At 43.7% G+C, this 27,820-nt stretch overlaps 1 protein-coding gene across 2 annotated transcripts in view; it reads right to left on the bottom strand.

Annotated features, from left to right (window-relative positions):
- Nucleotides 1–27,820, bottom strand: part of USP7 (ubiquitin specific peptidase 7) — a 54,796-nt gene that overhangs the window by 18,487 nt on the left and 8,489 nt on the right. The window contains exons 2-8 of one of the 2 annotated variants that reach the window (XM_074346757.1): nt 11,133–11,237; nt 5,677–5,875; nt 4,215–4,353; nt 3,707–3,795; nt 1,573–1,681; nt 571–701; nt 49–103 (exon numbers count right to left, since the gene is read on the bottom strand). In XM_074346757.1, coding sequence (XP_074202858.1) covers nt 49–103; nt 571–701; nt 1,573–1,681; nt 3,707–3,795; nt 4,215–4,353; nt 5,677–5,875; nt 11,133–11,237 — 827 coding nt within the window. Of the gene's footprint in view, nt 1–48; nt 104–570; nt 702–1,572; nt 1,682–3,706; nt 3,796–4,214; nt 4,354–5,676; nt 5,876–10,220; nt 10,377–11,132; nt 11,238–27,820 lie in introns of those variants that run through there. The other variant, XM_045521131.2, reaches the window with a different exon arrangement.

Raw genomic sequence — 27,820 nt, forward strand, 5'->3', positions numbered from 1 at the left:
TTCAGAATATTAAATGTAAGTAGTATACAATTACAGCTTGCAACTTACCACGCGACATAGCTCTTGAACATCATGTTGCATGAAGCTATCTAAAGTTTCCCACCTTAGAAAGATAAAACGAATTTACATTTAACCGTCCAAATTTCAAATAAGAGTAAAGTAACAAGCAACTTAGATTAAAAAAAAAACTAAGCCAGTCAATTATTCTTGAATTCATTTTTTTTGGAGAAGATTATTGGGGGCAGGGCGTGTTACAATCCAAAGACAAACTGAATTTTAGCAGGACATCCAAAAGTTCCCAACTTCATCTTGTTCTGCATCTTACTGCAGGGGAAGCTTGTGTTTGCAATTAAATTTACAGATGTTTGGAAACCATACGTATCCTTTTCTTGACAGGTAAATCTAAGTGGTGAATTATTTCTGAAGCAAAAATTTTAAAACAGAGCTTCCGTTTCCAAAGAGGTCTAACGCAGCAGACTGATAAAATGCGCTGACACAGTGGACGGCCTGGGCTCTGCCCGTCCACTGTCACCCTTCACGCAGCAGGAAGGAGAGGCTCCCAACACGTACCCGAACGACTTGGTCAGCTTCTTCGTTCCTACGGGCTTATCACTATGCTGTAATTCGTAGAACACTCTCTGTAATGCTAAAGGGACGCTTTTTGATGAATCGTCACCCTCTGTTGGCATCATGTACACAGCCTAAAAGAATTGATTCAGAAATAAAAATGGAATTTTATGTGAAAGTATCATTTCTAAAATCACAATGACTAAGGAAGTTGGGTAGGGCTTTCAACTATCCCCCAAAAGGGTGAGGAATTTTTTTTTTTTAAATCATGGAAGTCTTTAGAGACAATCTGGAAGTTATGAGAAAGTGGAAAAAAAAAAGAATTAAAAAAATTATAGTTCACCATCCAATGAGAACCACTTCTATTTTATATTTCTGAGAGCAACATTTTAAAACTTAGCATTACTTGTGAACAGAAGAGTTGATGAAACTTAAATGCTACTGAAATTATCCACGCTCAGCTAACCCCAGGATGTAACCCCATCAGGGTGATTAACACTGCCCAGAAGAACAGAGCGCGTATGACAGGAAAAGCCAGCAGATCAGCCAATAGTTTCCCCACAACCAGGAGCGCGTGCTGCCTGTCCTGCTGCCCTGTTCGTATGACATTCCTCAAGGACAAATAACTGTCTTCTATTAGATTCAAAGATATCTAGTCTTGTTGATATTCTTACAAAAAGGAGTATTTGGACTTCTCAGCCAGTAGTTTTTCAACTAATCAATTTTGATATGAAACTCTTTCAAATGTTGCTGCTAATGACTTTCGTATTAACAAAGAAACCTGTATTATTTCTAGCCCAATAGCTCTGTTGGCCAAGTTAGCGTCACAAGTGTTGAAACACTGAGGAATAAAGGGGCATAAGCGTAAAGCAGGGCCCTCCCTGGAGCAGCCCTGCGTACCAGGACGAGACACGGCAGGGTCTGGTGAGGGGCTCCGCCTGCCCCTTCATACTTGAGAGAAAAGGGTGGGTGGAAGGTTGAGGGAGAGAAATACCATCCATTTACCTTTCGTAGTTGGTTTGTGAAAAATAAAGTCTGCAGCAGGCTGTTCATGTAACAAGTCGCTCCCTGATTCTTTAAACCGACATAGCCCGTGTGCTTCTTTGAATCCCACCTACAAGATCAGTTTGAGGTTGAGGGAAAACTGCACAGGACACCTCCTTGCTTCTGCAGCGTGTGTGGGGTGATGCAACCGGAAGTCGCCGAGGCACCGGCGTTTCACTACTTTCATTTCTGCACCATCACCTCCTTCCCACCGACTGGACACCAGGGTGAGGTCCGAGCACCCGTCTCCAAGTGAACAGCTCAGCACCAGGCTGGCAGTTCTCATCACATGGCTCCCTCCGGGGGTCACCAGTTGTGTTCGCTCAAGAGCACAGCCCAGTGCAGACTCATCCCTGGCCCCGGAGAGGCCCCTAAGCACTGCCTGATGACAGCAGCACGGCCATCACTTACCGAGAGCAGCGCTCACAAACACTAATTAAACTCTACTTCTATCAACCCGAGCCCCCGGGTAGTTCCATCACGGGTGTTGTCAACACAAAATGGGAACAGCCGAAACCCCTCTTTCCTGTAGGGTCATGTAAATAGGAAAGGGCAGGCGTGTACAGCAGCAAGTTTTAGTTCAGACTTTTAAACTCCTAGAGATTTTTCTCATTAGTCTGTTACACTGGTGGTTGGTTGGGAGAAAAGGTATATTTCTTCAGATTTAATAGTCCCTACTCCCCCTCACCTCCCAGAAGTAACAGGAGGCTAGAGAGAATGCCACCTGAAAGCAGAACAGCCCTTCCCAGCGCCATCCCACCGCCTCTGCATACAACTCAAAGACAACGCTAGGAGACATTTACTGTGACGTCAGGGTCACTGGGGCTCTGTGATTCCCAGGTTAGTCCGTGGCCTTGTAAACCCACTCACATGTACCAAACGGCCCTGGTTAAAATGCCTGTGTATAAATAATTGGCCCCAAAATGCAAAAATCTTAAACCACCTGTAAAGGTGGTTATTTTCCACCCCTCCCCCCAAACCAAACCCCCTACAAAGAGGTAGGTGATAATGGTTGAATAGGTTTTCCCAAGTAAAACTGAACCAATATAGCTGTTTTGATTGGTGAGGCTGAAAATCCAATCTACTTTTTTAGTCAAGAGACATATATCATAAGCATTGGGGAAGGTTTTAAAAATGGGGAAAATCCACAGAAAAATTAATTAGAAATAACATGTTTTTTTGCCACCTACTCCTGATATCTGAATACAATTCAAGTATACATTCCAAAAGGTTACCCAAGAAAAGTCTGATTCCTCCTATATCAGTCCAATTCATGAAAAGCTAATAAATCTTATTTGCTTTTTAGAAAAACTCCCAGTGCCACACACAGGCCACCTCAGTCAGGACCTGAGCTGAGTGACTGCCCTTCTTGGCTGCCCCGCTGCTCTCTGCTCATTCTAGCCAAGTCAACCCAGGCACTCTGGCCAGAGAGCAGGGCCATGTGGAAAGAGAAAAAAACATAAAGGACAGTGGTGCCTGCATTTAACTACTTCTAGATTGCGTTTGATTTCTTCACTCCTCACCATAAGAAACTCGTTGTACTTCCCCGCTGGGGTCGTACTCAGGTTGTCTGCCCTACCTTCAACTCCCTTGGCCCTCCTTATCAACAAGTGACACAATCCTATACACTCTTCAAGGCCAAAAACATGCAACGTGCTCTTGCACACAGACCCCGGGGCCCAGAGACAGCAGCCTTCCTCGCAGCTCCTCTGCCTCACTGCCCCCCAGTGATCACACGCGTATGGCTACCTCTCCAGAGTAACAAGAGCGCCTGTGGCTGCAGCTACTTAAGTACTGGTGTTAGCTCCTCTGCCCAACCAGCCCCGAGTTCTCTGAGGACAGAAAACCATGGCTGCCTTGTTGACATAATTATATTCCTAGAGCCCAGCAGAGTGTCTGGCACACAGGAAGTGCTCCACCAATCTGCTCCACAAACTCATGCACGTGAAGCTGACACACGTGTCTGTGGATGCCATCTGTGTGTGCCAAGGGGGGAGCACAGACAGCATGCTAATGTGTTGAATATGTGCACCTCTGTTCCTTTCGCTACAGCTCAAGACATTTCTTAACAGCACCCGATTAAAGGAAGACTTACGCAACTCCATGGGGGGCATCCGCCTGTACAAAGACTTCAAAAGTAACTTTGTCATCATCTATAAATCCTTTCTCAGGATCAGTCACTTCCTATAAAAAATAAGAACATCCAGCCTGCATGAGAACACACAAATACTTACTTCATTCCAATCACCCTAGTGCCCGGAACGTAATAGGGTAAAGCTTCCCAAATGAGCTGTCTTAAGATTTCAGGGAAGTTACATGAAACCACCCCGCACTATGCCTCACTCAGTATTATCTCTTTTAAAGAAAATCTAGCCTACCAGAAAATCTGTAAACTACCTTACAACGTCTGACAACAAATTGAGACTTGAGTCCTGCTGGCTGCTGAAACTAAGAAACCGAAGAAAAGATATTTTTGGAGTTACCTATCCAAATTATAAAGCAAATATTCTGATTCTAAAATAAGCAGACGGATCTGAAGAATAAAGAATTAGGGGACAAGGAATAATGCTCAGATCATTCAGTCTGAGTGCACTGTTACTCACACTCCAGGCCATGAAATTGGAAAATCCCCAATCGTTTTCTTTATGGAAGAACAAGTGGCTGATGCGCCGGCTGAAGGACTTCTCATCATCCCTGTAGTTTATTATCTTCAGGACCGCCTGTGCGTGACAGGACCACGACCTGTTCGGGGAGACAACCTAAGCCTCAGCTGGCATATTTACACAGCACACAGGAACTCCCATCTTCTCCCTCTGTTCTTCAGAGGGAGGAGGAGGACACATTGATCTTTAGTGGAGAGAGAAGTGAAGAGGGTCTGGGGGCCCCTATGTAACCTGGAGTAATTTAACTCATGGTTTTATGTCTTTTTAATTTCTAAAAAGTTTCAAGTTTTTTTTTTTTAATTGGTATCTAGAAAATAAATACAAGCTTCTAAACTTTAAACACTTTGCAAGAGAGCTTTTTGGTCAGATAACAGTTCTAGAATCTAATACGGTTATTACTTGAAAAGAACAGAATGATGATAATGCTTTTTTTTTTTTTTTTTAATATGAACAGACTTAAAGCTCCAGGTTCTAAATTAGTAGGAGGTGTCACTCCTGCCCCCTGAAGCTCATGGGGGCTGTGGCTCCAAGCACCCTTCACACAGGGTTCCAGGCTGGGCGGTGCAGGGGGCTCCCAGGGAACCAAGAGCAAGGGCACTGAATACACCACCGGAGGAATGACTGTAGAAGCAGGTCTTGTGGGCAGACCACAAAAGGAGATCTGGTCAATGTTTAAAACCCAGTTCAAGTGGAGCTTTATAAAACAATTTTTCGACTGCAGACTCATTGGAACAAGTGTAAGGGCGGTGCTATTCCTGCAGGCACTTCTGCTCACTCGCTGGCTCGGGAAGCTCGCCATTTACCCAAACTGCTGCTCCGGCTAAAGTCATCTGTCACACTAAAACAAACTCAGCCCAAATCCTCATCAGATCAAATTACAAGGTGAACACAGGAAGAAAAAATTTAGCCAAGGCCCTGGCTTCACCACAAAATTGGCCAGAGAAACTCACGTTGGTAAAACCCTCAAAGAATGTTTTAATTTGAACTTTTGAATATCCCATAAGAACCGGCTCACATACAGTGAGGTCTGCCTGAGAATCTTAACTACGATGTACCCCTCCGGCAGTTATGGTAGAATCAGACGTGGTCATCTAGCAGTCCGCTAGTTCAGATAGGCCCTGATTCCATGCTCCATGGGCAGGTAGAGTCTAACGCATGAAGTTTAGATTTTTTTAATTTCCAAGAAAAATATACACCTTTCCTAATTTGGATATAACACCTACCAGTGAGTTTTAAAGAGAGAAATGTAATTAATCTAACTTAAAAATCAAAGGACTATGTAACAGGCAGCAAGGAAACTCAAAAAGAAATTCAAAATTCATTGAGGCCAATCAAATCTGGCTTCCAACAATGTAGTATAACTATTTGTGGGTTTGTAATTGCATCATTTAAACTGTCTTACGTGGAATCAGATTCAGCATTGCACTGGAGAAAGAATCCTACGCTTTTTTGGTGTGGTCTGTCTGGATAAAAGCGTGGCATCACCATAATCTTCCATGGCAGATTTCGCACAAAACACGGAGGGCTAAGGACCGACTCACTCAATCTGCTGAAGCGCTCCACAGTGAACTGAAAGGTCGCCTCGGAGCGCCAGCTCGTGTCTGCAAGAGAACGCGTTGTCAGTCAGAGCCCGGCATTGTCAGACAACACTGAAAGCAGCAACAAGTCTGAGATAAACACTCTAAACAACTGAAATTCAACTGCTAAAACCTAACTCTTTGGGGAAATGGGAGCGTCATTTCCAATTTATTAATAACCTAAAACAGCACGATAACACACAGCTTGTGTGAATGGAAATCCAAAACCCAGAGGGCTAACAACACACACCCGCCTGCCCTCCTGCCCTCCTAGAAACTGTGATTAAGAGAGTCTATTCTACTCTGTCTTAAATCCCAATTATTCCGCAGTGAGTGGAGAGACTGGAGAAAAGGAATGAAACTGCTCGTGTCACATCTGTTTAAGGACAGGACTTAAGGAGGAAAAGGAAAGGGCTTGAGACTTGGGCGGATTCTGGAGGAGAGACATGAAGGGGACGCTGGATTTGCAGCAAAAGAACTTCTGAGGGAGTGGGGAGCAGCCATTCCCGGGAAGCGCAGCACTGTTTAGGGATAAGACGATTCCCGAGGTGTTAGCCTAAAAACAAACGTTAACTTCATTAGTTCACGATGTTGGTGAAATACCAGGCTAGACTCTGTAAGCAGAGCCATTTGAAAAAAAGAAAGAAGAAACTGGTATTCTTCGACACGAATAGTAGGAACTGTTAAATTTATTCAACAAGACCAAAGACCAATTTAAGAAATCAAGGTTCCCTCAAATTAAAAGGTATTGATATAGTGTCTCTTAGCAGAATTCAACTAAAAGTCACACTCAGAATTCCACCTTTTTCTGCTGGTCACTATTCATTTCATTTAGCTTTGCCTAACCCAGCAGTGTCCAGACTTCTCAATCTCTCCCCGTGAGGGAGCAGCCCTCCCAAGGCCACCTGCCAATCTGTTATTGGCTAACACTTTGATGAAACATCATAAAACTGCCGCAGGAAGGTCAAACTGCTGTACAAGTTTCTAAGGGCTTTCTCTCTCTCTGCCTATCTGTTGCAGACCAGCAACAGTTCACAGGCACAGGGGGCCAAGGGCCACACCTGGTCTACAGAGTAACAGGACGGCCTTTTCTAGTTGAGAATCAGATGCTAGTCTGACATCCCTGACCCCCAGGTGCAGGATGCGCAAAATGAGACTGAGCAGCCTGGGGAAGAGAGCACGTTAAGAGCACGCCCGCCCTTCATCCTTTATTCTCCACGCTTTACTGAGGTGACCAAGTGCACTGGTTCCATTGTTACTGGATTTGTTCTAAGAAAACATGTCCATCAGTCCTCATGAGAAGGCAGTATTCTTAACCAAAGAAATCAGAACCAAAAGGATGCTTAACAGCGCTTCTACCTTCTTTTAAATGCGCTCCATCCCCACCTTTTTACCTACCCATGACTGCTCAGCGGGTTTGCAGAGGCCCTGGGGAGGAAGAGGAGCGTTACATACTAGCCTCCTCAGTGGGTAGGTATTACCCTAATCCCTCGGAGAGATAAAGTTCCACTGAAAAGGCAAGAAACTTGTTCCAGAGAATGAGGTCCAGGAGGGCTGAGGAGAGAACTGGGCCACTCTTTCACAGCCACACAAGTCACTTTTGAGTAGCGTCTAAACCCTACAAGGCAGGCAAATGCGACGTACTTAACTCCCACTTTACAGAGGAAGTCGAGTGGCTTATCACCCAAGGTGTTTTACAGAGTGACCACAGGGGGTCTCAGCGTGTAAGTTCTGTGGACACTAAGCACAGTGACCCTGCCTCTGGTTTGTAAAATGCCATCCTAGAGTTTAGCTTGACCCTCCAAACGCAGACCCCCATAAAACCTGTCTGAGTCACAGTGACCCTAGAAATGGAGTGTCACCACAGGACACACTCCTGGGACCTACTGGTGTCACGGTACAAGGACCTGCCTCTCTCCGCGACCCACCTCTCCTAACTCACCTGATTTTCAGTTACCACTGGGGTTTTTGTAGGATTAGAGTTTAATACAGACAAAAAACCGATACACACTTACAAATAAATGCCTTTCTGCTCTTCCTCCCCACATTTTAGTTTAATGTTTGAGTTTTCAGTAGGACCACACAACGGCGAGCTCAGTGTGGCACAGTCCAGGAGAGGGCAAGCCCTTCAAGGCAGAGGCTGGGGGACCTGAGCCTGGCGCCACCCTGGCCCACGGGGTGTGGTTCACACTTGCTAAATCACACACTAGACGTGAGATTCTGCCTCACGTTCCAGGCACAACAAAATCATCTTCCAAAATATACTAATAAGGAAGTTTAACATGAGAGTTCATGTAAGTAAAAATGTCACCATCCTATGGCTCCAAAATCTTCATATGAATTGAGTAACTGAAAACTTATACTAAACCAAAAGATCAAGACAAGAGGGTCTACAAAGAGAAGCGGACACAAAACCCACCCTTGGCAGATAGGGCTGGCCTGATTACCCTCCTCTAGGAACTACGTGAGAAAATGGGTGAAAGGTACTCAGGATCTCATGTACTATTTTTGCAACTTCCTCTGTATCTATAATTGCTTCAAAAGTAACTTTTAAAAAAGTAATATACTTGGGACTATGGCGGATACCTCCTATACCGCAGAATTAGTATTTCATTCAGAGAATCAAACCTGCCTTAACAGAGCATTTCCCTAACTACTCCATGTATCCTTCTACTGTAAACGACAGGATGACGAGCTTGTGTTACCTGCTGTTCTCACACATCCTCAGTCAGAAAAGTTGATAACCCACCACCTTCCAATCCTGCTGGTGAGAGCCGCAGCGGCTCTCATGGAGTCCAAAGCTACCACTGTGCTCATTCTCACACCAATTTTACCTCCGCAGGGCAAAGCAATGTACCAGCCTGGTGCTTAGTTGCATGGAAAAGTAGATGTTTTTAATCAGAAAGGTTGGCCTGGTTTTCCCAAATGGCATGCTTGCAGTAATTGTATCAAACTTCAATTATCCTTTCCAATATAAGTCTTTTGCAAATTCTAGTTAATCTTCAGAAATTATTTTTGTTTCATGGGTACTAATAATCTAGATTTAGATCCATCTAGATCTGCCTGGTCATCGAAGGAAAAGCTTAGTAAGAAACTAAAATCAAATAGGTACAACCAGAAATTATGACACTTGCCCATAATTCTACGTTAACAGGATTTTTAAAGGCTCCCTACTGCAACTGAACATTTTCCAACTGTGCTGTTAGCCATTTAACTGTTGTGTAGGAAACTTCCCTTACCAAGAAGGGCCCTGCACAGACTGGTAACTCTAATCCAGTGTTTCCCATACTATGTGCCCTCCTCACATTAAGATGTTAAAAGGAGATTCACTAAAAAGGGGTTCTAAAGCTCAGGGCCCTGGGGAATCATTAACAAAATCATATTTTGGAGAAAAATGTTAGTTGGCTGACAGCTCAGAAGTACTACAATAAAGAAACTTGTTGAACCTCGCACTCCTCAAATTTCCTCGATTCCTAAACATTTCACAACACACATATCCTACCATGAACTGTTTCAAAATACATAACACAGCTGGGAAAACGCTGCAGTAAACTAAGGCTTCTACTCTGAGAGCCGGAATCATCGCCTCCCAGCCCTCCACCCGCTTCACCATCAAACAGATCTTTACACTCTCCTGCCCCTGGGCCTTTCAAAGGGAAACTAAAATCCCAAACCAGGAACAAACTTACTGAGACCATTTCTGCTTTCTCCTGTAAAGTGCTTTTTCCATCTGGTAATCCACAACAGAAGCATTTCCACTCTTAGGTTCTAAAGCACCATTATTTACCACTGATAATTTAGTAAAATCTCCCTCCAAAGTAAAGGGATTTTATGTAGTTTCTTATCTCCTTACAGTTGTTCTCAAATGAGGCAATATGGGGTCCCCAGGAGACATCTAGCTGTGTCTAGAGACAATCTTGGTGGTCACAACTGGGGGGTACAAGGGTGGAGTGACAATGGCAACCTATAAGGCAAAGGACAGCCCTTTATAACAAAGAATGATCTACCCCAAAGGGCAGTAGAGCCGAGGCTGAGAAACCCTGCCCTTTTATCCACATCTGTGCCTCCTCCCAAGCCCCCCGCCCCCCAAAACACCCAAGGAAATATGAGCACGAAATTGCTTTGTGGAAACCAGACTGGGGGGCTCTGATTGGGTTGGGCCACTCACTGCTCCACCAAAGACTAGAATCGATTCCTAACTCATTCCTGGCACATCAGACCTGGCTGGACCACTTTTGGCATCTCCAGGGTCTGAATATAACCAAGAGCCCAGCAACCAGGCGACCACACCCACACCGTTGCCCTCATCTGCAGTGGAAAGCGCACTCCACAGGTAACAAAGCAGCGGGTTCAGACCACGCCTCTTTACCTTCCTCAGATATTGCCTCAGCCAGCTGCCAGGGGTAAACCGCACTGTGAGAGAACTCTCAACTACGGCTGCAGTTTCTCATGGAGGCTGAACTTTTGGCAGGAGGTCTGAACAGCAGTCCTTCTGGTGATGCAGCCCGTGACTGATGGTTTCTTTCAACTGCCCCGTTACACCCCTGGGAAGGACACAACCCTCATGAGGATTGATGGACATGCTTTTGACAGAACATGGTTTCATATTACACTGCAAGATTCCAGGGGCTGCATAAAGTGATTACTGGCTGCTACCTTCTCTTGATTTTGACCTTGCAAATGCACAGGTCACACAATCTGATAAATTATAATGAAGAAATAGCCTCGAAAGAAGGTGATTTCCTAGGCACAAAATGTCCATGCATGTATAAAAGCATACATGCAGAGAAGATAAAGACCAAAAGCCTGCCTGGGGAAAGAAGCCCAAAGCTCGATTCTGGTTTCACACCTAACCAGAAGGGGAAGGATTAGCAGCTACAGACAACTGATATACTCGCTATAACAGGAATGCAATGAAGAGCTACCTTCTAATGTCTAGAAGTATCTTGCTGCAGACAAAAAGGAAAGGACAGTAAGATATACTTGTTGTTCTGAATACTAGCAGTGGCTGGAAAATTGCAGGCCTGAGCAAATACCCATCTATTACAAACTTCTGTATTTAAACCTTCTCATCTAGGCTGGGGAGAATCAACTTACCTTGAAATTTGTAAGCAATCTTCAAATTCAAAACCGAAACAGGCTCCTAAATTTTCCTCAGAAACAACCTCCTGAAAACTAGCTACCCTTAAGAAAGTCAGAAGTACTCAAGAGGAACTGTGTGTGGCGCATGTTTCCGACACTTTTCTCCACCCAATGCAAGTAATAAGCCACAGGTACTTACCATCCTCCATATCTTCCTCTGTGTTGTTGTGCCCATCACTCATGGCTACATTCCCGTTGATAACAGGATTTTGAGTAATTCTTGGTGGGTCATCTGTATCTCCAGCTTTAAAGAAAAAAAAGAAATTCCATAGTTTTTACCTTCATGGCTTGGACTAAATAAACAAAAATATATTCATATTGTTGACGATTTCCAGTCATGAGTAAGTTCCAACTGTGCCAAAAGAACTGAATTCTAACCCAAAAGGTAGTATGTTTACTAAATATAAACTTTTGTTGCTTTCAAAATGCCAAATGGGATTTGAACATACACTACACCTCAGAGTAATCTGTTCCACTTACAATTAATTTATTTTGAAATAGGTTTCCTACTCATTAAAACTCAATCCTAGAGAAAATACAGAGTTTACTAAATATATACAAAACAGTGTACATCACAATCTTTTACCATGAATACTCGTGCCTTGAAACAGCAAACTGTCATACTTTAATTATACAATAACTGCCCTGCAACAATTTAAGTATGAATCCACGGCAAAAACCAGGACTAGAGTTTTGGGGGAGTCAGGGAATGTGAAAGAGGTCCCTGGGAGGACTAGCATGGAAAAGGACCCTGGAAAGGATAAAAAAACAAAGACAAAAACAAACCAGCGAAACAGTTTTGCCATTCTTAATGCTTGCTGAAATCTGGCTTGAAAAACATTTACATAAATTCAGAAGTGGGGATTCAAAACTTTAAACCAATGACTGGCAAATACAAGGTGTAAGTTCCAACTGTAACATTCTCATCACTCTTTATTCATTAACTTAAGAACATTTTCCTGACACAGACATAGGTTCATGGTTTAAAAGAAAAAAAATTTTAAAAACCTTTGGCAAGACTTAAGATTTAAATAGCCTATATTGGCCAAAATGGCCCTACTTCACATTTAAACTCTGTCCTGAACGTCAGAACAGCTTAGTGCAACTAATGGTGTTCCCCAAGTTTGCCTATTCTGTCAGCTTTCCCTGGTGAATCAAACACTTCAATAGAAATTAAGAGGCTCAGCTACAAATAGGAGATGTGGTTTTTGAAAGCGCTCATAGATGTGACCTTGGGACTCCAATTATTTCAGAGCCTTTCCACCATTCAGACCAGCATTGGGTCTGATTCAGCACCATGGATAGCAGCCTACCCTCTTCCCACTCTAGACAAGCTTCAAAATGCTAACTATCAGGTTACATTTCTCCAATAATTTCTGAATATACACTGTATTTTTTCCCTTAAGCATCTCAAAACACACCTTAGAAATCCTTGGAAGTCAAGAAATAGGTATTAACACTCAAATTCAGACCAATGCCAATCTTGATACTCTTGTTAATTAAATAAAAGTTGTTTATGAAAACATAAATTTTTAAACTGATTCCTCAACCATCACATCCTGACAGAAAAAATGGGGGAGAGAAGTAGGGAAAGAAGAAATTCCTTTTGCTATTGCTTAACTAGCTCAAAATCTAAGCTCTAAAACTTATATGCTTAAAAATCTTTGCTTTCATTTTATGAAAAAAACAGGTACTTTGAACTTTCCACATTTATTTCCTTAATTAATTACCTTAAATCATCATATATTGTTTAAAAAAATTAAGATACCAAGCAATATCATCATATGCAACTTAGTAATAAAAAGGATAGAGTATGTTGGAATAAGAATATTTAAGTTCCTATTTCCCTTTACGTGAAAACACTGAGAGGATATGTTAAAAAGGTTCTGGGGAAGCAGCAGTAGAGCTAATTCTTCACTGTAGACACACACACGCATCACGTGAACACACTATCAATCTGAAAGAAATCTGTTTGATGTATGCCTGATACTTTTAATTTAGTTTCTTGGTTCAAATCTAAATTATGGCAAGAGCTTTAAAACATAGTTTATAACACACAAGCGCAAAAATGACAAATGGATAATTCTCTGAACACAAAACAAAGCATCACCCCTAAAATTATGATATACACATAGAAGCAATTTAAGCTGGGGCCAAGTCATGGATCTAAATCTGATCCATGATTTTGAAAAACCAAGTGAATTCAGATTACACCTTGAAGAAGGTATCTAAGAGTTTGTATTGGTGACTCGAGACTTTATAAAGTAAGAGCTCCTGTTAAGACAAGATTTAAAGGTTTAAGGGTTAAGACAAGGTTTCTCTGCAGTTGGCTTGTAAAAGGCAAGGCAGGTAGGGTTCACAGTTGAACCAGGTTTTCCTGAGCAATGCCCCATCTTTTACACACTGAGGTACACATTCCTGCTGGGCTGACCAATTTGCTCTTTTCCACCCTTCTTAAGTATGAGGATGGTGGTCCAGGCTGGTGGTGTCCAGCAAATGGCAAAAAGCCCCTGGTTGACCCACCAGGTACATGACGAATCTGTCCAGCAACAGGCCCTACGAAACTCCCAACCAACTGCCACAGGACCTTTGCAGAAAAGGTTGGCAACTCAAGTCTAGCTCCTAAGGGACTGAATATCCAGTTTAAAAAAAAACTCCTCATAAATGATTGTTCAACAAGAGGATTAAAAATTTAATTAAGGCATGATAAATCCCTGGACCAGAATTAAATGATGAAGGCGCCCGATACCACAGTTGGCACTAGGTTTCCAGAAATATCCTAAATGATAAGACTGCTTTACTGCCAAGGAAGAAGTGCAGTATTGGCATGTACATATATTTATCACTATAGATAAAGTGACCTGTTCCTGAATTTTATATCGTGCCTAATTGGAGTTTTCCCAGATGTGCTAACTCTCGCTTGGCCAAATATGAACTACAACACTAATTTTCTGACACACAATGATCAAGTAAGATTCGAGACATGTTCGCCGAAGACCAATGACAGTATGATGCCTCAAATAAACAGACAAGTCTCTGATATGCTAAATGTAGGGGGTGGGGGATAGGGGAGAGCAATTATCACTCCAAAATTTATACAACACCCAGAACGACAACAGAAGATCATTTCCATTAAGTTTCCAGTAACTCATGATTGGCAAACCTTTTGACAACAACCTTGTGATAAGTATCAGAGGCATAATTTATATATATATATATATATACATATATGTACATATATGTATATCTCATATGTAAGAGGCACAAAATATTTTTAAGAGAGTAACTTCAGAAACACAAAAGGCTCTGATTAGTTACAAAGCCTCTATTTCCTTTTACTGAGGATGCCTCTGCCTATATTCAGCTCTTCTTCCCGGACTTCCACTTTGTGATGTCACAATCCAGAGGCCAATTACTATGGAAATGTTGTGCTGCCAATAAAGCAGCTGAATCTCACTCCAGAATGAGATAAACAGATGAAAAACAGAATTCCAGTTGTTGGCTTTGACATTTTCCAACACTTCTCAAAGATTTCTCAAACCTCTCCCCAAAAGGCTGGACAAAGAGGGAACCAAACAACCACAATAAAACCTCACAGCCTCTCTACGAAGAGTCTGTATGCTGTCACCAGGTGGTAGCTGGGCCACAAAGATCAGCCATGCCTCAGAGTCAGTCTCCACTCAGCCCCTCAGATTCCTCCTCAAAATTACCCACTAGTCATACAACCCAGTGAGCAAAACCACAGCTCATGGCTGTCCACAGGACAACTCTTAAGTGGAGCCTCAAGAGCACATCTTAATCCCAACTCTATCAGTTCACCCAGAATTCCAAGTCAAATCCCCTCAGGCTCTTGCTTGGGTCCCCTTCCTCTTCTCTCTCCTGAGTTTGAACACACTTTTCATAAAATTACATAAAACAGAGGTTATCAAAGTAAATTAGGGCACTAGTATCTTTCTACACAATCATTTCTTAATTGGCAAGCCCAAATATGCTGCAGAAGGACAGTTTAGAAATGGCAGTACTGGTTCTGAAAACCCATCAGCAGCAGAGGAGCCCCACTCTGAGCTCCTGAGTCACCTTCTCGTCCCAGCCTGTGGTTCCCCGCCATGTCTGCATGGCTCTGCAGCAGAATCTGCTGGGGCTGGGGGAGGGGAGGGTTCTCTTGGCCACATCAGAGTGACTGCATAGAATCTCCAGGAGCTTGCCCTCAGCATTTTTTTTTTTTAAAGCTCCTCTCAAAACTGGGCCAAGCAACCTCATCAATTTAGATGATCATCTGCATAAAGCAAATTGGTCCAGAAACAGAAAGAGCATTAGTGAGGGAACAGGAAGTCTAGAGTTACTGGTTCTGTAGTTTTTGATATAAACTGCTAATGGTGGAAACCGGGTGAGGGGTCCACGGGAACATGTTGTATTAACTACAACTTTCCTGTAAATCTAAAAAAGACAACATAAGAAACCCTCAAGCCTAAAAAAGAAGGAACGTAGCTGGTATCAAACCTACACACAAAAATCCTCAGCATGAAGCATCCACTCAAGCACGCCCGAAGTTGCCATGTAATTAAAGCAGAGAGAATGCCCACGTACTGGCTGGCCCCTATTATGTGCTGGGCACTGTATGAACATCAGGTGGTGATCACGGCCTGGGGTTTGACATAGTGGGGTGTCTTCCCTATTTACAGATGGACCCATGGCCTTAAAGAAATTCCAGACCATGAAGGGGGTTGTCACAGGGAGATCCCAGGCCTGTAAGGCTATGGAGCAGCTGCTCTTTCTAATCTCTTTGCTGTCCCTCCATGAGATATATCTGCCTGTGTGGCCCTTACCTCACGGAGGAACAAACACTCAATCCTTAGATGAAGTACAAGTCAGATGGAGCTCCGGAAAGAAATAAAGAAGTCCTCAGGAAAGAGGCACAATGCTGCGAAAAGTTCTTTAACAGACAGTATTTATTACTATAAAAATAACAGAAATCCATGTTCATCTACAACTGAACAATTGTGCTGTACACTGGAATTTGACATTGTAAAATGACTATAACTCAATAAAAAAAGTGTTAAAAAAAATAACAGAAATCCATTCCCCTTTACCCAATTTCCCCCGATAACACCATTTTGCAAAATTATAGCGCAATCTCTCAACCAGGAGACTCACGTTGACACAATACACTGATCCTGCTTCTATTCATTCATGCATATCTTATGGTGCAGGTCTGCGTGTTCACCACCGTCAAGATACTACACAGGACAGCACAAGGACCCTCGGGTGGCCTTTTACAGCCACATCCACCTCCCGTTGGTGCTTCTCACCCACCCCCACAACCCCGGCAACAACCAATCTCCTCATACCCATAACCATTTACCCACTGCCATTTCAAGAATGTTGTCCCAATGGGCACACAGTGTGTAACCTCATGGAGCACCTTCTGACACTCAGCATAACTCCCTTGAGACTCATGTCAACAATTTGTTCCTTTATGCGGCTGAGTAGGGTGCCATGGCAGGACACGCCATTATCTGACCATTTACCTGCCAACATCTGGGTTATTCCCAGTGTGGGAGTATTACAAATAAAACGGCTATAAACATTTTTGTACAGGTCCTGAGCCAAGAGGCAGGTATTTTTATTTGGGGATTTTATAGAATGAAATGCTCACAGAAGCAATGCAGTGATGAAGGGAAATTATGGCCTCGCCCCCTCTGAGCCCGAGGGGAAGCAAGCTCAGCTTCCTAGCATTCTCCATGCTCGTATGTATACACATACACAAGGTGTACGCACTTTCTTCATGAACAAAGAGTTTACTATCCACAATACACAGATAATTACAGCTCTCCCAATTCAGTACCCATGTATATATGCATAAATATGTATGTAGATTTGATTTTGAATAACACCGTAACATCCTGTCATGATCTACCCAACCATTCTGCTACAGATGACACGGTGAACCAGGTCGTCTTTCTCAAACACATCGAGCCCCCATGAGTAGTGCTCTTCCCAATGGCAACGATCAACAACGTGTCCCAGAGCCAGAATGCTGCCAGGTGGCTCTGAACAGCAGAGTTCTCAGGCTGTCCAGGAGAACTCTTCCACCTCCATCACTTATTTTGAAGGATTCGGATACAATACATTTCCCAATGTTCTGGTCCACAAAAACCCTAGCTCTAAGTTCGCCAAAGGAGAGAAGAGCCTGATAACCCAGCGGCGAGACAGAAGATGTACTACTACCAAGCACCACTGAGAAGCTGAGCTGTCATGGCGGCGACCCTGCCCCCGGAACATGGCGCACAGAGGGCTTCCACAGAGGCAGGGGCTCACAATCCCCAAGAAACCAGAACCTGCTGGGAGATGGGAAACAACTCCAGATGTCTCTGAAAACCTACAGTTCTGTGGGAATTCTGTGGTTGCGGTGTCAACTTTGGTCCCTTTTGGGGGATTCTGAGGCAAAATATCTAGTCCTTGGGCAGAACCTGGAGGTAACCGAGGGCTAAGTTCTTAGAAGGACACAAATGTATAATGAGTAATCAATCGTAGGTCTGAGTGCCTCGACTCTCACCCCAGGTCTAACTGGTCCCAAACGTTACCTACCATCCGTGACAGCCGCTGAGGGGAAAGGAGGAGGAGCTGACCAGGCAGCAGGGCCCCTGTTTGCCAACCAGCTCACTCGCCCAGTCACAGACAAGGACCACTGAGCCCTTGTGGGCTGTGGGCAAACACCCAAATGCCTTCCAGTCCTCACTCCCTCAGGGAAACCTCTAAAAAGTGGGAATCTTCAACTGCGCTTCAAAAAGATCGCTTCTACTCCCTTCCCATTATATTACAGGGATTTCAGGCCTCTCCCTCAGAGCAGCATGCCCTACTTGCCTGCAATTACAGTAATGACGCTTCATAACGAGGGCGACATTCTAATGACTCCTTTCCCAACACAGGACTACCTGGGGAGGGAGAGGCTGGGGCTGGGCACCCTCTTCTCACAGAAGTTAGTCACCCTACTTACCAAGTGTCCTGATGCGTCAAGAGCAGCTGGGCCCTGCACTTCTGGAGAGAACAAGTTAGTCGCCCTGGTCTCCACTTTCTTGTTGGAGGAAACTAGGGATAATGTAACAGAGGGGAAGACAGAGCCACAGGCCTTGGACACGAAGGAAGAGGCGACATCTGGGCCACGACCACAGAGTGAAGGGAGCTGGCCAGGCAGAGGTCCTGGAGAAGCACCTTCCAGGTAGAGGGAACAGGAACAAGGGCAGAGGGCAAGGGCGAAGGTGGGAACTTCAGTTCAGGCGGAGGGTGAGCAGGGCCTTGGAGGTGTGATACAGATGCCAGATTTCACCCCCCAAGTGTCCCCATAAAGCATGTGCCCCACCAGATGACCAGGAAACCCACCCGTGGCCTTGAAAGCACTATGACACTCAAAGGCCAGGTGAGTCAGCGCTGAGATGGTCCCAGTGTCTGGACCTTGGCTACCACCCTGACCCACCCGTCTGATCAAGCCTGTCCTGATCATCACAGGCAGGAGGGTCCCATCAGAGGCTCCACTGCTGTTCTATGGAGGATGTGGGGTGATGTGTGGTTTTGAGCTTTCCTGCCCCTGCCAGGTTGGCAAGAAAGCCTCTAGTGACTGATGAATTCCTTTGGTCACATTATTAACAATGAAGCCGTGGCAGTATCAACACTACAAATGTGTTCTGGTTTTACCATTTTTACATGATCGGCTCCGTGCACGCCCCAGGAGGCTAGCTGGAAGCCCACTTGCAGGTGGTGACCCTGCCTTTGGGGGGAGGTCAGTTCTTGTCCAGCTTCTAAGTAATGAAGCCTGAAGGTTCAAAGTAGACTCACTCTATTGAAACCTGTCAGTTAGCTCTACACTCTGAAATAATGATTTAAATTAGTTATATGAAAATAAAGCCCCAGGGAAGACCACGTATAAATTTGCTTTCCTTAAATAAAACTATTTGTTTGAGGCTTTCAGCTTGGCTTCATTATGTAAAAATCATCTGTTCCCTAGAGGATCATGCTAACTGCCCATCACTTCTGTCCCACAAACGATGACTGATGACTGGTGTGAATGCTGACTGGACACGGACAGGGGGACACAATCCTGTACAACTGAGGAGCTCAGAATCATGTCGGTATTGCTTTCTTACACATACAGGCTTACTCCACAGAAAGAAACAGCCTTATCTGCTGTACCGTGTAGAGCCTTCCACGTGTGGGAACGAAAAGCAAGTCCCAGCATGCCCCGTAGAGACAGAGCTGCACAGAAGCTACAGGACCAAGTCAGGAAGTATTTGCAACCACAGTAGCTGAAGGATTAATATCCAGAGTGCCCAGAGATCCTAAAAACACAACGAGCCAACTCAACTACAACAAAGAAATTCTTATGAAATACAAATGACTTATATGTTCAACTTTCCTAACTAACACGATACCATTTTTCATCTACCAGATTAACAGTCAAAAATACTAGAAATGTTCATTGATATCGAGGGTCTCACATCACAAAATGTGGTATCAATGGCTAGAGTGTAAATTTATAGTCAAATATTCTTTCATTCAAAATGCCATTTCTAGTATCCATTACAACCAAACTAGCATACATGTCCAAAGATATACACAAGAATATTTCTCACATTGAAGCACCATTCTTAAGAGAAAAATTTGAAACACAAACGTGCATTAATCCTAAGGGTCATATATTGTATGGTTCCAAAGTTCCCAGAACAGGTACATTCACAGAGACAGAAGGCAGACCAGCGGTTGCCTAGAGCAGGAAGGGATGGGGAGATGCGGCGGGTGGTGGCTAAGGAGTGCGGCGGGATTCTTTATGGCACAAAACTGACTTCCAAAATTGACTACAGTGATGGTTGAATATATATTAAAAGCCATTGAACTGCACGAGTGAATTACAGGGTATGTGAAATATCTCAATAAAGCTGTATCGGAGGGGACAAAAAACTTAATAGAAAGGGGCCATTTCGTGTGGGGACAAGTAGCTCCACAAATCACAACTGTTCCTGCGGGCTCTGCAGAGCAAACAATGTGTACACTGAACAACGGAGTCCGGTACAAATGCTCCATCTGCTGCAGTATTTCTCTAAAAATAACATTAAACATTTGTGCTTAAAACCCCCAGTTAGGGGGAGGGTATAGCTCAAGTGGTAGGGTGCTTGCTTAGCGTCCACAAGGTCCTGGGTTCAATTCCCAGTACCTCCTCTAAACAAATAAATAAATAAGTAAACCTAATTACCTCCCCCTACAAAAAATTAAAAAAACCCAGTTATCAGCAAAATTTACTTATGTGTATAAATTCACTCTACATTCACGCGGTTTTAGGGAAAAGTAAAACTACCATAAGAGCGAATGTCCGCCAACAGAGGAATCAATTACCAGGACGTCCATACAGAACAAAGCTGCACACATGGACTGGACAGTATCCATCACATGGTACATACACAGTGTCCACTTTCAAGAACGGAGCCTTGCCTTTTTGTTTCCACGCTGTTTTAATGTTTCAGTGAATATATCCTGCCTTTAATAACAAGAGTAAAAACGCACATACATGCAAAGCAAAGCAAATCACAGTGCAAAAAGGCACAACCAAAACACTGCCTATGGCCTGACACCACCGTAAGCAGCCCTTAGACGTTGTACCAGTGAAGGGAGAGGGTGTAGCAGCGGCCCATTTGGGAGCAAGAGGCAGTGAGATTGGATAAAGATGTGGTATATGTATTCAACGGATCACTCAGCCATAAAAAGGAGTGAAATAATGCCATTTGCATCAACATGGATGGACCTAGAGATTATCATACTAAGTGAAGTCAGACAGAGAAAGATAAATATTATGATATCACTTAAATGTGGAATCTAAAAAATGACACAAATGAACTTATTTACATAACAGAAATAGTCTCACAAACATAGAAAACAATCTTATGGTTGCCAAAGTGGAAGTGTGAGCTTGGGACTAACAGATATAAAATAGATAACCAACAAGGGCCTACTGTATAGCACAGGGAACTATATTCAATATCTTACAATAACCTATGACGGAAAAGAATCTGAAAAAGAATAGATTTATATATACATGTATAACTGAATCACTTCACTGTACACCCGAAACATTGTAAATCAACTACACTTCAATTTAAAAAATGGGGGGAAAAGGGCACACATTCATAGCCTGTTATCACTTTCCCTATTAAACTTCCTCTTTTAATTTTATCTTTCAATCTCTATACCACTAAACCAAGAAAGGAATAACTGAAGAAATTTCAAGAGCCTTTTCCCTTACTCTTGTCCCACTTGAGAAATAAAATTTGTTGTCAATGTTTGGGGGGAAAAAAGGCAATTAGGAGCTGAGGATTGGGTTTAGAAGAGATTTTAAACAAATTCTTGATTGTGCTAATTAAAACTTTTAAAAACTAGTCAAGCACAGCCAATTTCAAATGAGTTCCATTATTTAAATACAAATAAACCACAAACAGAACAGCCTAGGACAGAAAACCAAGTTGTTTCTGGTATTTTTTGTTTGTTTTTTACACACTGGTGCCGGTAGACCACCACTCAGGTCTACTAATCTGTCTGTTTGAAGACAATTCTAATCAAAATCTCAGCAGAATAAGTGAAAGCAGAAGAAGTGAAACAATTACACTGCCTGATTTTAACTCATGACGAAGCTTCAGAAATCAAGATAGCGCTGTATTAGCAAAGATCGATTGAGCAGGAGAGCCCGCAAATAGACCCACATAAACATAAATGACTTGGTTTCTGACAGAGGTGTAAGTAATGGAAGGAGGACACTTATCAACAAACACTAAAGAAACAACTGGACATCTATATGCCAAAAAGGAAAAGAACCTCAGCTTCACACCTTACACACATACTAACTCATAATGGGCCACAGGTGATACACACGGTTTAAAACTTTTTAACCTTTAAGGCTTTCAGAAGTGAACACATGGAGTATGGCAAAGAATTCTTAGACCTAACACCAAAAGCAAGATCTATAAAAGAGAATTTTGATAAACTTCTCCGGAAAGACACTGTTAAGAGAATAAACTAGAGACTGAGAGAAATACTTGCAAGTCACCTGACAAAGAACTTGTATCAAATACATAAGGAGCTCTCAAATGTGACAGTAATAATGAAAAAAAAAAAACAAGCAGTACTTAAGCAGAGCCTTCAAAGAGGGTACAGGGATGTCTATAGGCACAAACAGACAAACGTGTCTGACAAGGAGGATGAGGATCATCAACCTCTCAGACATGGACGGTGGGAAGGCAAGAGCGCCCAGGCTTCCTGGAAGTAGTCTGGCAATTTCTTACAAAGTTAAGCATACCTTCCCATACACCCAACAATTCGAACCTTCCTCTAGAGAAATGAAAACTCATGTCAGATTTTTGTGAACTATATATATATAGTTCCTTTATCCTGACAAACTGGCAAAAACTGGAGACAACCCAGATGTCCCCTGGTGGGACTGTATGTCCACACAATGGCAATACTGCCCAGCAATACAGAGCAACGAATGACTGATACACCGGACTTGCATGCATCTCAGAGGCATGGCTCTGAAGCAAAGCAGCCTGTCGACAAAGGCTATATGCTGCATGATACCATTTATACATTTGCAAAATGACAAAACCCTAAGGGATGGAGAGCACATCTGTGGTGGCCAGAGCTCGGCATCCGGTAGAGATGTGACTAAAAGAACTAAAAGAACAGCATGAGGGGCTGTTCTGTGTCCTGCCTGTGGCCGTGGTCACACAGACCTACAGAGATGTTAAAACTCAGAGCCATTCACCCCAAAGGCAGTTTTACTGTATGTAAAGCAAAAGAAGAAAAACACCTGTAGAACAGGGGAAAGAATTAAGAAATGACTTACTCTTTAAATAAACACTCCCCTGAGTTCAGACCTTTAACTGTTCGGGAAAAGAGAACTGAAAGAGCATAGAAGAAGCAGGTCTGAGCCCTTCTGCCCCAGGACCTTCAGGAGGCCTTGTACAACGGAGTCCACAAATGTCTGCACCATGGCTCCTTTTCTGTAGGAGGAGGGGGAGCTGAAAACTCAAAAAGCCAGGAAAATGGGAGGTAGGACACACACACATTCTACTCTAATAAACTTGTGTACATAAATGAGGTGTGCTGTTTCACAAGCTACGTTTTAATTCAGACCAGTTCCCAAAGAGTTCCAACTGTTCCACACAAGCTACTGGAAAATGGGGGGAAGACACAAACAATAAGTAAGTGGAATACTGGCCATTACGAAGGAGTAGAAAGCAAAATGATCAAAATCACAATCACTTCTGGTTTAATGCTCTATCCTTGATTTCTCACCACATTTCTGTTACTCATCTTAACAGGACTATCTCACTATATACACCTGCATGTGTGAGGGGGACCACAGGACAATTTCCCATTACAGAAGACCATCCAACACTACCTGCTGCCCACCACCATGGCATGGGGATGACCGGGCTGCCACTTGCTGATTATCATTCAACCATCTTCACCTTCTGCCAAGAAGCAGTAAGACTCTTACATAAAGAACAACAGTCTCTGCTCTGTCCCAGTGAGCTTTCCGGAGTTAGAACTACAACCCTGTCCCCAACTAGCTGACAGCACAAGACTGCTACACACATGAATGTGATGTTTTAGGGGCTTTTTAATGCAATTGTAAAATGAAATATGCCAACATTTGTAAGATCTGTATAACTGTGTATCAATGTTTTCCAAATGACTAATGAATGACATTAGAAATGATCCATTCAAAGTTCAAGACAGACCTATGAATTTTAATGTAGTAGAGCAGGAGAAGCTAATCCATAGGGTTTCAAACTGCACGTTGTTAATTAACCTGAAGTTACCAAATTTTGGTTCAGTATGAAAGAATTGCCACAATTACCTGAAAAAGCTATTAAATATTAAGATATGACTCCTTTTGCTAACTATATACCTCTCTAAGACTGAGTTTTCTTTTTTTTAAGACTGATTTTTCTTTATATTTTCAGTAAAATCACATTGCAGAAGCATATGAGAATCCAGCTGTCTTCTATTAAGCCAGACAACAAAGAAATCTGCAAAAATGTATAAACAATACCATTCTCATTAAATTTTTGTTTTAGAAAATATTTCCTATAAATGTATGCTAGGGGTGGGGAGTATAGCTCGGTGGCAGAGGGCATGCTTGGCGTGCACGGGGTCCTGGGTTCAGTCCCCAGTGCCTTCATTAAACAAACAAACAAACCTAAAAAAATCCCCTGATGTTCAAAATTGTGTTGATGGTTACACAACTGTACACATAATAAAAACCAATAAACTGTATGCTTTACATGGTTGAACTGTGAAATATGTGAATCATCTCAATATATGTTGATATTTTAAAAATCATGGTGACTACTAACATATTCTATTAGGAAAACTTATAGAAGAGTAGATGCAAATCTAACCCTTTATAATGGTTACCAAAGCAGGTAAACTTTAGGTTAATTGACATTTAACATGGCGGCATGTTCCGGTCCTATTAAAACTAAAACATAAAAATGCAATGCATTTGATTATTTGGTACCGTGTGCAGAGGTTCAAGGCATGGGGAACAACCCCCAGCATCAAAGAGGGGAGAAGAGCAAAGAAACACAGCTCAGTGTTAATTACAATACAAAGCACATGTCCAAGAAACAAAGGCGGGGCCTCTATTATCCTCTCCCCAGAAGCCCTGCCTCTGGCTCTCTCACCTCAAATCCCCCAGAACTCAAATCCTAACCACCCTCTAAGGCCCGCCCACTCAGCAAGCCTTCCTGCTTCCCTGCAGCCAGATGTAATCACTCTCCTCCCCTTCCAGAACCCTTAACTCTTCACCTCATGTGGCATTCATCACTTTCTATTCTGCATTAATTATGTGTTCACATGACCTGTCTACATCCTGCTGACTCCTCAAGCAAAGACATCTAATCATCTCTTCATCTTTGTAAACCACCCCACCCCAGTGCCTGAAGCAATGATCTGAACTGACCAGCAAGTATGCACTAAGCAGAGCCAGTCTGGGGAACCTTCTTCCTAGGCTTTACAGAAGAAAATGCTTGGTTTTCCATTATTCTAAGCAATCCTCTCCAAGGCAGCCTGCTAGAAAGGCAAAGCTAAACCTAGTTCACAGGCTGGGTCTAGAAAAGCACCTGGCTGGTAGAACTTTCTATGACAAGGGAGACATTCCACAGCTGCACCACCCAGTGCAGAACCCACGAGCCACAGGTGGCCATCGGGCCCCTGGAATCTGGCTGAGGAGCTGAGTGTCTGACCCACCGCCGAGAGGCTGTGGCTGCCACACTGCCTGCAGAGTACAGGATAGTCACTTTTGCTCTGAAACTAAATCCCATGACCAAGAATGTCCTGATAACATACCCAAAATGAAACAAATATTTTAAGAATAAAAGGCCTTACAAAACTTACAGGACTTAAAAACTTCATCAAAAGAGAAATCTCAAGACTTAACGTAACAGCCTCTAATTTCCAAGGAAATACTGGCCGTAACAGAAAACTTCCCAGATTTGTAGTATTAAATCTCCCTCTTCCCATAAAGCCCAAGGTAGTTAATAATCAACTTTGGCATAATCCTCAAGACTTCTAACAGCTCCCAAAGACCATGCTTGTGAAATCACGATCCCCATGACCTGCGTGAGCGTGCAGCAGAAGCCGTCACCGTCAGTCACCCCCAGGACCTGCCTGCCCCTAACTTACACCACTGGCCGCCATGCATTTTGAAGCTCAACTAGTCTCACCTCTAAAGATCATCTGCTTTCTGAGTCCCACCACTAGGATGCCCATGGGTCACCTCACTTACCTGCATCTTCTCCAGACACCCCCCAAATCGACTCGCTTGGAGACCTCAATGTTGCCAACCCAGTGGTGACCGCATTCGTTAGTAGTTACTGTGTGTTGCTGCTTTTAAAGTTGTGTGTGTATCTATCTCTTGTTTTAAAACTGTCAGGGAAAAGGGCCCAAAAGGAAAATATCTAGAATATGCCACAAAAACAATACCACGCAGCTAGCTGGCAGTTAATGAAGCAGTCATGTTGGCCTCTTAGGACATCTCTCTCCTTTCAACCCCTGCCCAGTTGAGGAATCCGGGGCTCTGGCACCTCTGACCCAGTTTTCCTTCCACCTTGCAAAAGCTGCTATCTTAAACAGATAACTTAGGCGACAGGAGGAGACAAATGCAGCTGGTCAGGACCGTGGGACAGAGCAGGGGTGCAGCCAGGTAGGTGACCTGTGTGGCTTGGAGGAGCTTCGGCTAGCTCACGTGTAGGTGCAGGGTTGTGGCGGTGGGGTGACCAGACAACTGGAGTGGATGGGGTCTGTACTTTGGTTGGAGGTGCCTGTAGTTAGATCTAACCCTGTAGGTCCACAGAACTGGGTCCTCTGAAATGCAGTAAGCCTGTGCCCTGAGCCCTGAGCCCTGGCTGACAAGGTGTGAGCCTTCTCAAGTTCTGAACCTCTCCACATGCCCAGAACCCTGAATGGTTTGCTTTAAGGATGATTCACTTCAGCTCAGGATCTTATTATAACGTGTTACTGAATACTTGATTCTTAAAGGAAGGAGGCGTCTACCTTTAAAAACATCTGTTCTGCTCGGTATCATCTTCTGCCACCATATTCCACTTGCTGAAGGGTAGGTACGGTGGCCCCAGCTGGTTTCGGCAGTGAGCTACTTCCATGTTCAAAGCATGTGGTGAACCACACAAAACCCTTCAGGCTAGGAAGCCACTGGCAGCTTACCTCTTGTGGGGCGGTGAGGTAAGAACCGTGGGAGAAGGTAGCAGGTGTGTTTTAAGTAAAACAGCAGCAACCACTGCTTTGTGACCAATGCTGTCTACTGGCTATGACGAATTGCAAATTTCTGTGAAGCCAGATGCTGTGGGTTCAAATCCCACCTCTGCCACTGACCCTGGACAGGTTATTCAACTCACTCTGCTACATGATGGGGATGCTGCTACAGCTACTGCGGTAACATGGCACGAGTTACCACAGGCACGGCCCTCCGATCCCGGCCTGGCGCAGGGAGGGTCCTCAGCCAGGGTCAGCTGCCACACACTCTTCCAGCCTCTGTGCGGCTCTCTAAGGTTCAAGGCTGGCTACATTTACTAGACACCCACCAGCTGCCTTTTACCCACCTTCTTGGATCCCGTATTAGTTCCTGATGGTTGCTGAAACAAATTATCACTAACTTACTGGGTTATACAACACACACTCATTCTTTTACAGTTTTGGAGGTCAGAAGTCCAAAATGGGCCTCACTGAGCTAAAATTAATGTATCAGCAGGGCCAGGCTCCTCTGGGGGTTCGAGGGGAGAATCTGTTTCCTTGCCTTTTCCAGCTTCTCCTTGGCTCCCCCTTTCCATCCTCACAGCCAGCAACAGTCTCCTCACATCACCCCACACCAACCTCCCTCTTCTATGGGCTAAGGACCTTGTTATTACATGGGTCCACCTGGATAATGCTGGATAATCTCCCCATCTAGGGATCCTTAACTTACACCTGCGAAGTCCCTCAGCCATGTAAGCAAAAGTCACAGCTCCCAGAGATTAGGACAGACACCTCTGTGAGCCATTATTCTGGGGACCACAGATCCTATCCCTCTAGCCACAGACTTGAAGATCCTAAGCCCATGGTTCTGTTCTTCACCTCCTGCCTCTGATCACACAGCCCCTTCTTTTCAAACTTAGCTGTGTCACCTTCTCCGTGAAGCCTCAGCTGTCCCACCCCTTCCCCACTCGTCCTCACCTTCCTCAGTGGCACACCCCCTCCCTACTCCATCACAGCCCTCCCCCCACGCAA

Source organism: Camelus bactrianus, chromosome 18 (genome assembly GCF_048773025.1).
Source record: "Camelus bactrianus isolate YW-2024 breed Bactrian camel chromosome 18, ASM4877302v1, whole genome shotgun sequence".
Classification (NCBI taxonomy): Eukaryota; Metazoa; Chordata; class Mammalia; order Artiodactyla; family Camelidae; genus Camelus; species Camelus bactrianus.